Here is an 18726-nt window from a genome sequence, read left to right on the forward strand (position 1 = left end):
TTCTATTTAAATATTTTAAAATCAGTCATTTATATTTTAAGTTTACCCCAGAAGAGATACAAGTACACTCTTAGATTTAAATCCAAATTTAGTCAATTTTTAAAAAGTACATTTTTATAATGATGTACAATATGATCCATTGGCATCATGTAGTTCATTAGCAGATTTTTCTTGTGTTTTATAGCTGTAGAATCAGAAATATGTTTTCTATTAAAGGATTCTTTAATTTCAGCCTTCTTGAATAAAATCTTGATTGTCTTCCAAATAAATTTGACAACTTTTCTGAAAAACTTGTTCCAATGTTTGACAATGTTTAAATACTGAAGAATTTTCCTCCTAATAAAGCTAAGTCCCTAGCATTATTCTTCAAGCCTAGGTCTTTTGGCTTTAGCTTTGTAACAATGATCTACTGAGCAGGATCATTTTTATACTGTCCTCTATCAATATATCTTAGTTTTCTATCCTTGAAGCTGATATATTTATTTACTTGAATTTTACTCAAATCACTTTTTCTGGCATACTTCTGAATTGACCCCAAACTCTATCAATTGCTTTGTTCCTTCCATAGGGTCATTTCCTATTAAAGATGAATATGAATGGGAATATTGTGTTTTAATTTTGTAAACTATTAATTTCTATTTTGTAAATTATCTCATTTTGTAAACTATTATCCTGAGATGTATTATTTATTTTGTAAGGAATCAGAAATTTTATACTGTAATTCTCTATTGGGTAACAAAAGGAATTGTAACAAAGCGTATTTTAGAATAGGGGGAAATTATGGGAAGGGGTGAAAATGTCTCCATAGCTGAGGAACAGAGAATTTTAAGGAAAAGGAACAGAAACTAACAGTCCAGAGTCCAACTGGAAGGATGATGAGAAAGAAGGTGTCAAATTATTTTTGTTGACCTTCATGGTTAAAACATGTTAGATTAGTTAACAAAGAGAGTAAAAGACTGCAGTGGGTTGAGAAGAGAATGAAACATGAGCAAGCAGAGAAAGCAACTGCAGAAAACTCAAGAATCCTGGCAATCATGGAAGATAAATAGGTGAGAGCGAGAACAAACAAAGCTGTGGGGTTGATGTTTGCTTGTATTTATATATGTTTTTGAACAGGGGTGACTTGAGCATGGCTATGGGCTAAATAAAATATGTAATCTATTTGAGAAAGAGGTTGAAAATGTAGGAGAAAAGGGATGACTCAGAAAATGAGGAACAGGATTGGATAGAATTGTGAACCAGAGAGATAAAGCCTTGGGCTGAAGAAGGAGTATCTCTTCTTCTGAGGCAGAAAAAGATAAGCTTTGTGAGTGGATCATGCACTGTATGGCAACAACAGACCAGGAGATTTTGATGTTCATAGACATCACTGTCATGCCAGGCATGGAAGTTCATTAGACAGGTGGACCAGAATCACGACTCAGATCCAAATTTCCAGGAGCGAGAACAGAATATGGGAAATGATGACACTTACAAGAAAGAGATAGAAAATGTTAATTCTTGTTTGGGGATCTAAAAAGAGCATCATGTGATGTAGCAGGAGAAAACGCTACATATAAAGGGAAGGTCATATATTGCGTTGTGATCAAGAACTTGAGACTTGGAGTCAGGACAATGAATTCCTATGTCAGGTCAGGCACGTAGTAAGTGCGTGAGTTTACGTAGGGCACTTAACCACTCCCTGATTGAGGTTTTCCACATTGTTAGTTGAAGGCAGTGGTGACAACTGCACAAGACTGTTGTAAGGAATAAATGAAAGATTGATATAAAGCTTTCAGAGGGTCTGACATGTAGGGATTTATTAAAGTTTATATTTGTGTGTTTGTTCATTTTGATTACATGGACTATGAAAGTGGGAAGAATGGCGAATGTTCTAGCTCAAGGCCTGTGATCTGTGCAAATTAGGAGAACGCCATTTGGTGGACCACTAGAAATGGGTGAAGCTTTGGGAGACAAGTGTTATGAGGAAGAATAGAAAATGAGTAGAAATACATAAAACAGTTTGCTAAGTAATGATAACATTGGTCTTGGCAGTGATTTCATGGATATGTTTGGTGTCCTTATCTTATTATTTTTTTTTTCTAAGTAGAGTTGAAAACCCAGCTGAAGAAGGTGGCCATTATTTGTAATGCTATTGCTCTGAGTAGCCAAAATTTATTTATACAGAATTAGGGGATATGAGGAAAATGGTACAAGAAGGAAAAGTGGATGAAAGAGGAGTGAATCATCACATGGGGGAGAGCAAGAGAGCGAGAGAGGGACATTGAAGTGGCTACCAAGATAGGGACATGGGCCTGTTCATGGAAGGAAGTGAAACCAGGAAGGGCCCAGAGGGGTGCACAAAAGGTCTGGTGATTCCAGTCACATCCAAAGCAAACATAACAGGGTGGAAGTAATGACAACTCAGAACATGGGAGTTGTTAGATGAAAAGCAGAATGAAGATTGCTGAAAGGAAGAGGAGGTGAAACAGTGGGTTCATGAAGAATGAATGCATGAGGTGGGTCTAGGTCAGAGTCAAGGTCAGGGTCACGAGAGGTGACTGAATCATGATGGACAGAGTTCAGATTGAAATAAGTCCAAGCCAGTGCCAAAGACATGGGATTTAGATGCTGATGAGAAGAGTGTGGCAGAGCTGGATGGTGAGAACTCTGGAAAAGCTTAGATTGTTTTTTTCTCCATAGAGAGACAGTCTACTGAACACTCGATAGTCTGAGGCTGGTATGGGATTCTTAAAGGAAGATAATAAGTGTGCAGTTAATGACTATTGAATGATTCTGTGAAATACTGGGTTCAATCCACATGAGTCCATTAAACTGTTTTTTCACTCTTCCATATCAAAGCAAAGACTGCTTAAGAATTAAACCAAATATAAATCTTAATTGTTATAACACGGGGAATTTTTAGATGCCCAAACCTTCCTTCCAAAGCACAAAAGCTACTTGCATTTTGGTATTTTTCCTTCATTTATGAATTCAGCAAATATCCATTGAACAACAAGTCTTGCCAGGCACTGTTCCATACATTGGGAAAAATAGTCGAGGAAAAGGCAAACCAGGCCCCAGCTCAGGGAGCTTAATTTTAGAGGGAGAAAAACAGACAGCATATAAAAATATAAATGTTAATTTCAGTTAGGAAGAAGGCTGTGTTGAAATTAAAACAAGTAGTGAAATAGAGAGTAAGCTGGAAGACAGCTCTCTTTTATATAAGATAGAGGAGACCTCTGACAAGGTGACATTTGTCTGGGACCTGATGGATACGGAGTCAGCCATGTGAAGATTGGGAAGTATTCCAGGTAAACAGGTGGTGTAAAGGCCCAATAGAAAGATCGAGTTTAAAAGAGAAGGACAGAAGCAAGATTAATATGTCTGCACTAGGGTCTAATAAGAAAGTCATATCTTTTCCCACATGTTACATATTTTAACATGAATGTGATCACAGTGTTTATTCAATTTTCAAGGACTGCGTGGTGGTTGGGAGCAGAGTCTGGAGTGACACTGCTCTCATTTAACCTGGGCTCCTCCTTTTTTACCTGTGTTCCCTTGAGAAAGTCTATCTAAATATTCCAGCATATGATTACCTGTAACATGGTGTTAATAATGGTACCTACCTCATACAGTTGTTGTAAGAATTAAGTGGATTGATAGTTGTAAAACAGAAAAGTGCTCGCCACGTTAAAAGCGCTTCTTCTGTAAAATAATTCCATCCTTTTTTCCCCTGATTGCATGATATGGAAAGATAAACTCTTTTGTTACATATTCTTAATGATTATTTCTTTGGATTCTGAGAAAACCATAATCGGTTTAGCTATAGAAGAAGCAGATTGGTTTAATTTTCTACATCATAAATCATTCTCGACAATGAATATTGTTATCATGCTTTGAGATTTTTCACAATGGTGATCACCTGGGTGGCCCAGTATGGGTGAACCCATAAAAATATTTCACTGACTGTAGCATCTGTAAGAGGCATCCTCATCTTGATTGGCTTCTCATGAGATTATTACCAGATAACTGAGAAAAGATACGCTATTAATGGCTGTCCTGCCAACCGAATTTATCCTGAAGGGAAGTTATGCTCGCCTTGTACAATTTTCCCCTCCCAAGAAAATTTTATTGAGTTGCCAAAAACAAACAAACAAAAAACAACTCACAATTTACTGTAAAGCCCCTATATTTCTGGATTTTCTGAAAAAAAAAAAAAGCTATTTCTATTAAACTGATAGAATTAGACATACTGGCTATGAGGCAACAATTGTGAACAGATTTTTTTTTAAGATTTTATTTATTTATGCATGAAAGACACAGAGAGACAGGCAGAGACATAGGCAGAGGGAGAAGCAGACTCCCTGCAAGGAGCTCGAAGTGAGACTCAATCCCAGGACCCTGGGGATCACGACTTGAGCTGAAGGCAGACAATCACTGAGCCATCCAGACGTCCTGTGAACAGATTTCTTATAGTATTTTTGCCATCCTTCCATAATTTCATGGTTTATTTGTTTTTTAAAGATTTATTTATTTATTTGAGGGAGGGAGGAGCAGAGGGAGAGACAATTCCCAATACACTCCCCACTGAGTGGAGAGTGTGGGGCTTGATCCCATGACCCTGAGATCATGACCTGAGCTGAAATCAAGAGGCAGTTGCCTAACCGACTGAGCCACCCAGATGCCCCCATAATTTCATATTTTATTTTTTTAAATTTATTTTAAAAGATTTTATTCATTTATTCATGAGAGACACAGGGAGAGAGAGAGGCAGAGACATAGGCAGAGAGAGAAGCAGGCTCCATGCATGGAGCCTGATGTGGGACTCGATCCCGGGACTCCAGGATCACACCCTGAGCCAAAGGCAGACGCTCAACCACTGAGCCACCCAGGCGTCCCTTTAATTTCATATTTTAAAGTAAGGTTCATACTCTTAAGTAAAATATTGTCTAAAAAATTATAAGCCTCCTCTACTAAAATTTTAAACTATTCAATGGAAAATTGTTTGAGAAAAATACTGAATTTATAGAGAAAACTAGAGTAGTTCAGAACATCTGAAAATAGTTGGAGTCTTTGAAATATGGCATTCCTTTCTTTGAAAATAATAAATTGCCCAAACAAGTAAGCTTTTATTTAATATATTGAGTTCTGAGTTATATAAATATGATACACTTGAATCAAATTAAATATGAAAAAGCTCAGTTGGTTAAGCATCTGCCTTTGGCTCAAGTCATGATCCCAGGGTCCTGAGATTGGGCCCCACATTGGGCTCCCTGCTCAGCAGGTGGCCTGCTTCTCTCTCTCCTTCTGCAGCTCCCCCTGCCTGTGTTCTCTCTCTCTCTCTCAAATAAAGAAAATTCTTTAAGAAAATTAAAATAAAATATGGAGAAGCAAATATAGCTGATATCCCTGTTAAAATTGATTACTATGAATTATTGAAGCTTTTAGGTAACATTCACATTGTATCATGCAAAAGGAAGCACATGCCATAATCCATTTGTTTTAAATTAAATTTAGTAAATAAAAATATACATATACTCACATGTATAATCTTAAAAGTCTGAAGAATGAACTTCTAAAAGGCACACAGTTGGCACCTAATAAATAAATAATAAATATTCATTAAATTTGGGTGGTTTTTTTACAGCTTTATGGAGATATAAATGACAATATTATGTAAGTTTAAGGTGTACTGAGTGATGACTTGATATATGTATATATTGTAAAATAATTACCATGGTAAAACTAGTTTATACAGGCAGCCTGGGTGGCTAAGGGGTTTAGGGCTGCCTTCAACCTAGGGCGTGATCCTGGAGACCCGGGATCGAGTCCCACATCAGGCTCCCTGCATGGAGCCTGCTTCTCCCTCTGCCTGTATCTCTGCTTCTCTCTCTCTCTCTGTGTGTCTCTCACGAATAAATAAATAAAATCTTTAAAAAATAGTTTATACATCTACTATTTCACAGTTAGCTCCTGTGTGTGTGTGTGTGTGTGTGTGTGTGTGTGTGAATGTTTAAAATCTATTCTCCTAGCAACTTTCGGTTATACAGTACAGTGTTAACTATGGTTACCATACTATGCAATTGGTCCTGAGAACATACTCATAACTAAAAGTTTGTACTTAAAAAAAAAAAAAAGGTTTTATTTATTTATTTTGAGAGAAAGAGGCAGCATGAGTAGAGGGAGGGGCAGAGGCAGATGGGTAAAAAGAATCTCCAGCAGACTCCACACCGAGTCAGAGTCTGACGTGGGGCTTGATCCTACAGCCATGTGATCACAACCTGAGCTGAACACAAAAATCAGACACTTACCCGGCTGAGCCACCCAGGCGCTCCCTGAAAGTTTATACCTCTATCCAGCATCTTCCCATTTCCCTAGCCCCAGGTGTCTACTCTCTGTTTCTAGGAGTTTGGCTTTTTTAGATTCCACATGTAGGTGAGATGGTGCAGTGTTTGTGTTCTTCCGTCTAACTTACTTCACTTAGCCTGACATCCTTAAGGTTCATCCATATTGTCACATATAGCAGGATTTCCTTCTTTTTTATGGCTGAATAATTTTTCCATGTGGATCGATATTTCTGTTATCTATATTTGTATCTACATATCATTTTCTTTACCCATTTATCTGTCAACAGGCACTTAGGTTGTTGCCATGTCTTGGCTATTGTAAATAATGACACAATGATCAAGAGGGTGCAGATGTATCTTTGAAATGGAAAAGAAAACAAAGAAAAAGAAAGGCTTTATACTATAAATATGTATAGCTGCTAACTCAATAAACTTTTATTTTTCCTGACATGCATCACCAATGATATATGCGTCTTACACTTATTTCAATTTTGTTTACAGAAAACTGGGCATAAACCAGAGAGTGTGGATTTGTGTGGGGCACATATTGAATGGGCCAAGGAAAAATCAAGCAGAAAGAATGTCTTTCAGGTAAGAATGTTATATATATTAAATTTATTACTATTCTAAACCTGAGCTCTTAACATATACTTCCTTATGATCTTTTCATGTGCATGAACTGGTTGTTCGAAGGTCACTCTGAAAAACTGATTCACCTCCTTCTTGAATTTTAGTTTGTTTTGTGGCTTTTCCCTGGTTGCTATCTAAATAGAAAATATATGTTGTATGTTGATTGATTCTATACTGAAAGTCATTGAATGTTGCCTTGTATTTGATAACTGTTTGGGGTTCAAACCTAGAGCATTTGGCTTAAATAGATTTATTGTAGAACTTTCAGACATACACAAAATAACGTTTGCTAATTATGATAAACTTTTTGCATTCATTTCCATTCCTGCGCCTAGTCATAAATTACATTTACCAGTGTAACTTAGGGGGATGGAAAGAACTGAACAGCTATAGAAATTGGATATTTTTGTATTGCATAATTTAATTTTTGGGAAAAATAACTATGATGAATAATTTCAATCATATTCCATTGAATGAAAAGAACCAGATGAGATACTTGAAAGAAAGGAAATGAGAAAACTTAATATTTCATATATGATGTTACTAAAATCTCTTTGGAAATTAATAACTTTAAATTATGAGATTTATCTTTTTCTATACTTATCTGAGATTTAACTTACTTTTATATTTCCAAAGTAACCAATAACTTTCTAGGTATATTTTAGGATTTATATCATTTAGTAACCAAGGATCTAGATTATTGTAATTACTGTATTAAATGCCTTCTAAGACCATTTTGGCTCAACTGACCTTAGAAAGGTCAATTACATAAATGTATCAGTGAAAGTAATATATTGGACCTTACAGAAGTGTAGATAGGTGGCATTTCCTATCTGAACTCACACTGGGGAGAAAAAAACTGGTTTCCAGTTCTGCATTTCCCAGATGGTAATCCAGATCTACCATGTAAACTGGACCCACATTAATGTCTCTAGAATAAGTTATTTTTCTGGTTCTACTTTTATTCTATTCAGACATTCATTTTTTATATGCTAGAGATTTCTTTTTGTCATAAGAGATTAAGAAAGGAGAAAAAAAAAACTAAATACACTTGCCTAGAAATCAAAGGACTAAATTTAGCCAAAAGTGATTAGAATCTGAATCTACAGAGTCAAGAAAAGAAAAATAAATTTTGTTTTGAAGTGAGGAACTGTAAATCAGAGATATAGCCCGTATCCTAATTTCTTACTCTTTTTGCTATTCTGCAAGAAATTAAAAAAAAATTAGAGGTTATATTCCTAGTTTTAGGATAACCTAGATGATTGTTATGACTAGGTCTGAACTAGGTCGGGTGAGGTAAGTGGTGTAGTTTTATCATGTATTATGAGTTTAGCATCTTTGTCCCCATGTCATAAAATAAAGACCTTAAAATTTGACATGGACATAATTCTTGGACAACAGAAACTCTGGGAAATGGTCTAATGTAGCATTTTTGAGTTCCTTCTATTGGTCTTTTGGAAAGCTAAGATAGATAAAAAATGAGAAGGATCGTCAAATATGTACAGTGTATACAGGACCACGGATATAGGAGAAGAATATTTATGCATAATTTTATCTTGCTTTGAACATTATATACATGGATGTATATTTAAGCTACCTGTATTGATGAAATGTAGGATAACATATAGTAATGATATGAGGTCGCTCTCTCCTGAATATGACTGACTGCTTTCTGCTATAATTTTTCCTTGTTTTTCATATTTCTGAATGTAGGTACTTCCAAAAATAGTAAAACAAAACAAAACAAAACAAAACAAAACAAACAAAAAAAAAACCTCACACAACTATTCTCACTTTTGATAGCTTTTTGGAGTAGCTTTGTCAGCTACTTTTGTTTGTAAGGTCCCTGAGTAGTTTGTAGGACCTCAGTGTTCTTACATCCAGCTTCACTCTTTTGGACTTGTACCCTTGTAGTTTAGAGAAACAGGAAGGCAGTGATTACAAGGATGGTGTGAATAACAAAGCTAAAAAGGATTCCAATTTCGTTTCCTGCTTCATTCTTTTTGAGGTGAATCATGTGGATCTTTTTTTTTTTTTTGTCATGCCGACATCTTTTCATTATTGAAACACGTGAGCTTAGGTAAAATTTACTAATATGTATCCATAGATACAGACTATGAGGGTAAACCCTTTGAGAGGAATAATATAAATAGCTTTTATAGTTCTGTTAACGAAAAAGCATAGGGAAGGATTTGCCAGAGAGCTAAATCTAGATGACTTGCATCAATATTTGATTAGATACATTAGCTGGTCTAACTCTCAAATGATCAGAATAAACATGATTATATCTCAAAAACATGGTATTAAGGCATTGTTGGGTGTTTGAGTGTGTGTGTACAAGAGTTTCATTACCTAAAGAATAATGAAGTGTTTCTTCCTGACTGAAAAAGACCATCATAGCTTCAGCTGATTTGCTACATCAGAAATAGCTTTAAAATTCCAAGTTTGAATTAGGCTTGGTGTTCAATCTCAGTCTATGAATTATAGATTACAGATAGCAAATGACTATTGAGATTTTTGGTTCAAGAAAAATCAAAGAAGAGCAAAATTAGAAATACTTTAAAATATGAAATCTGTCTTTAAAAAGTTGATGGATTAGCAATTATATGCCACATAATTACAACGTCTGTAGAGAAGTCAAATTTAACATGAAGAAGAAAACAAATAAAAAATTATGTGCCTGAAAGACTCAGAAGCACAAATCTGTGACACACAAAAGAATGGAAGGATTTCATTTGTCTGGTACATTTCTGTATGCCATTGGACATTTAAGTTGTTCATTTTCTTTTTGTATTAAAAGCCAAATTTCCTTCATAGTCAAAGTCTTACTAAACTCTTGATGTAGATTCAATCTTATTTGATGGGTATATGGTAACATAACAGTGTTATGCTACACATGATCAAGTGTTAGGTTTGGTATTCAACAACTCTCAGTAGATCAGAATGATGCTCACCGACGGAGTTCAGGAACACCTGCCTCACCTGGGTGGCTTGGTGGTTGAGCATCTGTCTTTGGCTCAGGTCGTGATCCCAGGACCCTGGGATCGAGTCCCACATCGGGCCCCCTGCATGGAGCCTGCTTCTCCCTCTGCCTGTGTCTCTGCCTCTCTCTGTGTCTCTCATGTATAAATAAATAAAATCTTTGAAAACCAAAAAAATGAAACAAAAAGAACACCTGCCTATTTTATACAAGAATACTCTTTGGCCTAATTGGTACTTCTTAATAATATATGATACACTTAAAGAAATCATTAGCAGCTTCTATAATAAAGTACATATAGACAAGTCATAATATGTGTTTCAGACGCATAAATGCGATGCAATGTGTGGAATTCCACGTACATACCCACATCTGATAGTTCGCTTTAGGAAATCGAATGACCATCTCCACACACGTACACACTGACACGGAAAGACGTTTTGTACTTATAAAAGGTCCTGCAAATTCTAAGTTATATCAGTAAATGTTCATTGCTGCTAACTTTCGTTTAATTCTGCATTTAGCAGAATTGTCAAGGCCCATCACAAGTTTGATGTAGCTTGAGAAAGCATTTAGCAACCGAGTGATTTGTAATGAACTGTGGTACAAGTTTTCTTAGTTAACTTAAGAGCAGCTCTAGGTCTTCATCAGGGAAAGAGTGAATAAAAAGATTTATGTTCAAATCACATGTTTTAAGCATTCCTGCTAAGTGCTAGTTTGCTCTTTGGTGTTTCGCCTGAAATTTAAAGCACTGAGGATTAAAAGGATTACAACATAATCTTAAATAATCCTAAATGTCATTTACAGAGAGATAGTTGTAATAACTAAATAAAACCGTGTTAAAGGGTGGCAGTATTGTCAGGCGGCATCTGTGACATGTGCGATGCTCGGTCACCTTCTTCTCTTTCCTCTCCGATCCAGCATCACATTTACAAAGCGTTTCAGTGGCAAGTTCAACTGAGAGAATGGCTGCAAGGGAGTTTGAAACAATAAGTAATTTTTTTAAACCATAAATATCTTCCTGTTTCAAAGTTGAAGGAAAATTTTCACTCGTGGATCCTTCCCTCCTTTGAGCATAAGGTTCTCCTGGAGTTAAACATTTTTGAAAATCAGGAGAAGGAGGTTCATGGCACAGCTGTCACATCCATAGATGCTACTACATCTCTAAAACATTGACCGCTTCCAAGGAGTTCCCCCTTTTTATTTTATTTTATTTATTTATTTACTTACTTACTTATTTTAGTTCCCCCTTTTTAAATAGAGGATGGTCCCAAGCCCTGTAACTTATTCCAGGCCCTTTAGTTTAGCACATACATATATTTTTTTTTTTACTCTTGTCGTGTAAATTAGTTTTGTCTTCTCACAGAGAACGCAAAGAAAGAGGCTCTATGGCATACTGCTTTATATTTCTTAAACCAGAGGATTGGACTCCTTTCAATTCATTTCATTGGTTATTGGTAAGGCTAGATTGGGATTCGTTTAGCTAAAATAAAAGAATTCACTATCAAAAAAGCTCAGGAGATTGTGTCCATGATATAGTCTCTATACTCCAAAGATGATTTCTAGAATGTCTACTCTATTCCCTTCTGTAAATAGGGGTAAGAAACATGCTATCTGTTTCCTTGATCCTTTTCATTATAACCTATATGACAATAGATGATTATTTATTTAAGATAATGAAATCATTTATACCCTAACGGTTTACTTTTCTCACAGCCAGAGAGTGACTGGCCTCATTTTTCCTGGGTTTCCTTTAAAAGAAAACAAAATTTTACCCATGAACATGCAGCAGAATCATTTATAAGTTATGTGCCTCAAATAAGATAATTCTGCTATTAATGAATTATGGCTGATTAGAACTACATCCATTGCCTGCTTGAAAGGCAGAAAAAAAAATTGAATGACTTAACAAGATGAAGGTCTGTTTTCTTTCCCTGGTACCAGTTTACAACCTCGACAAAAATCATGGCTGAATTTCCTGGATTTGAGATTCCTTTTTTAGTATGTAAATATGTCTCAGGGAAACAGGTTCTGACCCTAAAAGTAAAGTACATCTCAGAATAGATTTATCATTACTTGTATTACTTCTCTGACTTTTGGGGTCTTCTGGCTATAATGTCTATTAAAGCATATTCATGTGGTATTTTCCATGGATATGCTCTACATTTAAACATAATTTGATTGCTCATCCTGATCTGAATATGTCTTAGCTTAAAATGTTTAAGTACTTCTTAAGTTTATTAATGCGAAGATAATTTAATAACATCTTGGAGAATGTCCTTTTAAGCCAAAAGGGAAACTACTGGTATTTTGCTTTTATCCATTTCCTTCTGTTAAAAGTGGTGGGTTTAAAATAAATCTGAGCTTTTACCAATTTTCTCTTTCATTCTTCAATGCTTGTAGTTAGACTAAATGCAAAAGGATGATTTTTCCACATTCATATATGCATTAGATTTCGAGTAAAGCTGGTTTCACTTTAGAGAATTACTCACAGTATCTTAAAAGGCATGGCATTAAAAATAAACCAGAGTAAGAGCAGCATTAATGTCTAATACAGTTGTTTTTTGCTTTCTAGCTTGTCCCTAATCATTTTATCTACCTATTAGATATTCATCTATCATTCAGAAGGTGCAGTGGAAAGAGCACAAGAGTCTGGGGACGTGTATTCCAGTTTTGGCTATATCAGTTGTAACTAGACGTAAAACCCAAGGCAGGACTCCTCCTCTGACTTAGAATTTTTCACACCAAGGAAATAAGAGATAACAGTCCTTCCGTCACCTGTCTCCCATCTGTGTTGATGTTGAAATGAGGCAATCTGTATTTGAAGGCAACTCCAAGAGGCCTATTTTAATATACATGCAAACAAGTATTATTATTCACCCATTAACCCTGTCATCTCACAAAGCTTTGAGGAACATTCCAGATGTGGACTTTGGAAAGATCTGGAGAGGAGAGATCGCACAATTCAGGGTTTCTGTTCCTCTCCTATTCTCCTAATACCGCCTTGTGAACTTAACCAATAGGTGAAGAGTTAATACCCTGAGTGAAAATCATTTTATTTATTTTGAAACTAAGAATATGTGTCCTCAAACCATACTGAAATAATTTTGAATATTCTATTTTTATAAATAAATAGTGTAATTAATGTAATATCTAAGCAATATACGTTAATTAATTCATGTCTTATCCCAGCAAATACTTTAAGACAAGCATTGTGCCCCCAACGGCTCTACTGAGCTATTGATAGCAACTTGCAAAAGAAGACCTAGAGACAAGGGCAGCAACCCTGCTCAAAAAATGAAAGAGAGACTATGGTAACTCTGAGATAGTGGGACAATACTGATTTTCTTACTGAAGGGAAAGAGATATGATTATTTTTATGATTTTGCCTTCAATTTTGCCAGTGGGATTGCACAGAAGGCTTTTGATGAATGGAGTGATATAATTTTATAACTGAGGCTTTGATTTAGGAATATTAATGTCAGGGGTGTCTAAGATTTACAGCAAAGGAAAGAGCCTGGGGGCGGGAAATAAAGTTGACTGTAAGGATCTAAGATGAGACTTAAGGAACATGTGAGCTTGACTGATGAAAGGAAAAGCAGAAACAGGTTGATAGGTGGAGAGTACACCCTTCAAGGGAAGAACATGGCTGTTTGTTCAGACCACGTGACTTGGGGACTACTGGCCTTTTGAAGGTTCCAATTTTGAGGAATAAAGCTCTCTTAAAAAAAGATAGTCTCAAGTATAGAATTAAGATACTGAGAAATTGAGTATATTACTAGAGAAAACAATAACAAGGGTATGATGATCCCATGAAGCTTTGTAGTCTATGAGGACATTTACTGATTTGTACAGCTACCTTATCCCACTTGCTACCGAAGGGCATAATGCGATCCTGTGGTACTCATTTCCTTTTTAGCTCTTATCACAGCAGAATGCAACAGGATGACAGTAAAGATTAACAGTAGCTGCATTAGTAAATTTTAGTACCACATTAGCCAAAAGAACCAAGATTTTAAGATTCCAAAATAAAATAAATCAAAATTCATAGAAAAGAAAGCAAGAAAATGTCAACTTGGTTTCTTATACTTCTAACATTTTAGTGGAAGAATGGAGGCATGTGACCTAATGAGCTGAGATCAGTGATGAGCTCACTTCCCATTGTCCCCTAGAGCTGCTGACTCTATCTGCTCAAAGATAAGAGCTGTGCATTTGGAATACATTTTGGATTTTGATCTGACACAAGGCTAAATTCAACATGCTGTTCTTCCTTTGTTGACATGATGTAAACCCCTCCTTTCACGGAACATACGCTGTTCCTTGAAGCGTCGGTGGGACTGGTGTGATGGTCGCTGCACCACACGTGGGCTGACAGCGCAGTTCTTTGCATCCATGGAAGCAGAGTGAGGTTAATTGAGCTACATAGGCTCCAACCTGGGACTTCAGGCCATGCATACCCACCTGAGCAAAAGCAACCACAGCCAGCTGGGGATTTCATGAGCTCCAAGTAGAATCACCAAGTGTAATGGTTTTTCCACTTATGACTTTCATCTTGCAAAATCCAGAAGATATTACACGGACACTGGCAAGAGAACATTCAGGCCACTGGATCCCTTTTTCATGTAGGTTTCAAAACTCTTATTTTGTATTTTTAAAAGGGAGCAGCCACATTTATTTCATGCTGAGTATCTTTTTTTTTTTTTTTTAAATAGCAAACAAGCTTCTTCCAGAAAAAGGAATGATTTAATCCCTAAAGCTGGTACATAATAGATGGGGCCAGTAAAATGGTATCACATTTTACAGCTTGTCCATAAGGATGACACAGGGTAAAATAAAACTGAGTACTTTTGGATAGCATAGGATCACTGACAGATAAATAGCCAATGCCATTCAGTTTTTAGAAACATAAGGTAATGAGGCTGGATCTGAAGGCAAGAGAAGAAATATATATATATTCAGTGTTTATATGTCACAAGCCACTGAGCAGGAGAAAAATCTGGGCAGTGGTGAGCAAAACTCTCAAACCTCAGAGCAGTGTTTAAAGGAGGAGAAGAAAATAACAAAGCAAGCATCCATAAACAAAGGTTTGAAATGAACACAAGGGCGGGGGCGGGGGTAGGGGGACAACTAAGTTGAAGATGAAAGGGAAATGCCAGCGCTCCTACAGAATTGGAGATGCCACTTGTAGAATCTATGCATAGACTCTCTCAATATATGAGTGAAATATGTTACTAAAAATTTGGTGGAAAATAAATATTCAAGAGCAAAAATATAAAACAGTGCAGAAGAGTGAAAGATTCTTGGTATTTGAAGGAGAGAGGAGGCTGCTCTAAATTTTATCTCAACAAAACAGGATGTTGAGAGATGACCTAAGTGAAACAATGAAATAAAATGCCTGATGTTGGGGAGAAGTCAGGAAGGGGGAGCTGTTTGAACTGTTTTCAGAGAGCAGATCAGATAATGACCAAGAAAGGAACATTCACATCAAGGGTTTAGATGGATTTCTGTTTTAGAAGAGCGCTATTAGGTTCTTGGCTTTAGTCCCACCAATTTGCCTAACATTTTATTTCCAGCACTGGGGAAAATTCTACCAATCTGACTTCCTTGGTGAACGTGTGCAAACCAAAAACTTTAGCGGCAAAAATTAACAAATTGCTGCAAACTGCTCCAAAAGGGAAAGGAACAGGGATAGGGGAGGTGGCCTTAGACTCGATAGTTTTTGAGTTTCTTCTTTTAACTCGAATTTAAGCAATGCTTCATTTTTCAATGTTCAAACACCCATCATCGAGTAGAAGACAAGCTTCTGATATTCGAGATCTGTGGTAGATCTGAAATCAATTCGTAGAAAAGGAGGTTATGAACACACTCTTTTGATCTGTAGGATGTACCAATGAGGGCGGCAGGAAATTATGTGAAACCCTTCTCTTTTGACAGCTACACTGGAACATTTACAACCACAGATGTTATTTGTCCATCAGAAAGGAAAATATTTGTTTCAAGCCACAGGCATTTTCTACCACAATATCAAAATGAAATTCAACAGCACTTTGATGTTTGATGTGTAAGAAAATAAATATTTGGGGGGACCCAAATACTAGGAAGCAATAGACCCCACAAAATATAACCAGGGACATGAAAAAAATGGCTGGCTTCGTTATGAACAAATCTGTCCTTTTCCTAAAGTAAGGATTGTTCTATTATTAACACAGGGAATCTTAGATGGACTGCGCAGGATGCTGCATTATTCATAAAAGCATTGCTGCCATCTGGTGGCTAGTTGGTGCTTCAGCACTGACTTCCCTGGTTTGATTTTTGGCTCCGTGCTCTGGCGAGGTATTCAAAGGAGGCCTTTCTTTATGTGGCAAAACATAAACGTGAAATCCCCTGTCCCTAAATGTCACTCATCCGATGGCAGTCCTTTCTCTCTGTCATAGAATGAGGGATTCAAGGGAGGCAATGACACACGTGTGTATCTTTTGTCCTGCCCATAAAAGTATTTCAGTATATGGCTTATCTAAGGCATTTACTCTTGGCTGTTATTGACTGATTAACGTTATAGACACTCATTTCTGTTTGCAAAGAAACATGTAGTCAAATATTAGGAAGATGTCGTAGATCTAAAGATATGCTGTGTTGCTTAAATAAGAATATACAAGGGATGCTATAAATTCCTTATCAGGAGCCCAGCATGAATTTGTTGTTGTTGTTGTTGTTACCACTCACTGAGTTTGATCTGGGAAATAACATAATTTACAATGTTGAAAGAGCAAAAAATGTATAGGACTTTATAAAACTCGTGATTTCTTTCCATTCAACTGTTATGTTAAAGAAATCTGATTAATTGTTAATGACTTAAGAGACTTATGAATTCATCTCTCTTCATGGATTTACAAATTAAATGGCAAATGTTTTTCAGCCGAAGTGCGCGCTTTATCGAAAACAAAATAGTTAAGAGGTAATCTAAGAATTGTCGCTATTTCTCGAGCATCGCTGCCTTAACGCATTCTGAATCAGAAACAATTATCTTTGCAATTTTAGTGTGTATTTTAAGTTTCTAATAACTGTGGGATGTCCCCTTATACATAGTGAAAATCCTCATCCTTAAAGTGGATATTTATACGGATCACAGGTCTCTGAAGAGTATAGGAGATAATGAGTTAAAATTGCCCCAAAAGGAAAGTTGAAGTTTAATCCCAGATACTCAGGGGTGATATTTAATAGTTAATACTCAGTTTCTAGTGGATATTTGCCTGTATCATCAATCCCCTTAGGACTCAGTAAAAGTCAGATAACAAAGAGCTATTGCACTAAATTTAGAGAATTGTAATATTGAATGAATATTACCCTGTGCAAGAAAACTGGTAAATGCCTATTTTTAACATTAGTCTGTGGGTTTTATTTTAAGTTTCTCGGTTAAGATTTTCACTGTGAATGCATACTTGGTATTACCCTTGTTACTAGCTTCTTTTGCCACTTAAAATGTTTCCTTCCTCACAACATTTCATTTGACTCATGGAAGAACATTGCTCATCTTTCCTGGGAAGATTGCTCAATTCCCCACCCTTGCTCTGTCTCTATTTAGGAAGAGGGTTAAAAAAACAAAACAAAACAAAAAAACCCAACCACAATAACACCTTACGAAGAGAGTAAAATCAATAATGATTATGCCCCTGTCCCTTTCATCTCTAAGTGTAAAATTTCTAGTAAACTCTTCTCCTAATCATCTTGCACACACCCCTAGGGTGCTTTCTAATGGCTCCATAATAGAGATAGTACTTTTGGTCGGGATGCCTCGGGTTGTATTCATAAGGTGCTAATATTTGTTGCGGTAACATTACTTTTTGACGGCTTTTACAGCTACTTAACACTAAAGTCCTTTTTAGTCAGGAGGATCATTCCTGTAATGAATGATGTCACCTTAAATCCTTTAGTATGTAATTGCTAGATGTTACATTTTATAGCAGGGCATTTGATGGTGTATTTGTTTATGCTAGATTTTATGACAGTGACAGCTGTATCTCAGTAGAGGAGTGATCCTTTCCTTTCAGGGGAAGCTAGTTTTGAAATAGTTTTGCCATATATGCCCTCTGGTTGGGGTAGTTTCCCTTTGACACTAGGAATTGTGCTGCAACCAGTTTGTATAGGAGGTAATCCCAGAAAGCAAGAATTAGTACTGGCAAGAGTGAAATGGAGAAAGAAGAAAAGACGATGCAGATCCATTATCAAGTCGATCACAGAGTGGCTGGGATGCTTGTCAGAATTTTCCACCCAAGGATTGACAAGATGAAGCATTTATCCATCAGCTTCTCACCTCTTTGGTTATAGTTGGCTGTGGAATGGGACAATGTCTTTAAATCTACTTGACTTTTAGGCTGCACACAGTATGGGTGTTCCCAGAAGGCTCCTCAGGTGTCCCACTCCATGGACTCTGAATATCCATGGCAGAAAGTGCAAGATACATGGCGATGCTTGAGGCAGGATGCAGTCAGTACAAAGGGATTTGAAGCTCACACAGAATTGTTTATACCAGCTGCAGCTGGAGTCTTAGTAAAGGCAAGAGGAAAAAAAAAATAAATAATAAAATAAAATAAAAAAAAAAAGGCAAGAGGATGTGAGGCAGGACACAAGAAGTTTCTGATACAACCCTCCTTGCAATACTCAAACTGACTTGTGCCCCATTTTAAGTCTCCTCCGTTGCAGGGTCTTCAAGATGGTGCCTTGGCTCCATCTCTACAAGAAAGCTGATAAAAAAAAAAAAAATGGTTAGTGGAAAAACTACATTCTTCT

The 18726-nt window shown here is 36.5% G+C and overlaps 1 protein-coding gene across 4 annotated transcripts in view; it reads left to right on the forward strand.

Annotated features, from left to right (window-relative positions):
• Nucleotides 1-18726, forward strand: part of ARHGAP15 (Rho GTPase activating protein 15) — a 608969-nt gene that overhangs the window by 119802 nt on the left and 470441 nt on the right. For all 4 annotated transcript variants that reach the window (XM_025431170.3, XM_025431189.3, XM_049097196.1 and 1 more), the window contains one exon: nucleotides 6831-6920. In XM_025431170.3, coding sequence (XP_025286955.3) covers nucleotides 6831-6920 — 90 coding nt within the window. The remainder of the gene's footprint in view (nucleotides 1-6830; nucleotides 6921-18726) is intronic.

This window comes from Canis lupus, chromosome 19, assembly GCF_003254725.2.
Source record: "Canis lupus dingo isolate Sandy chromosome 19, ASM325472v2, whole genome shotgun sequence".
In the NCBI taxonomy this organism is placed as follows: Eukaryota; Metazoa; Chordata; class Mammalia; order Carnivora; family Canidae; genus Canis; species Canis lupus.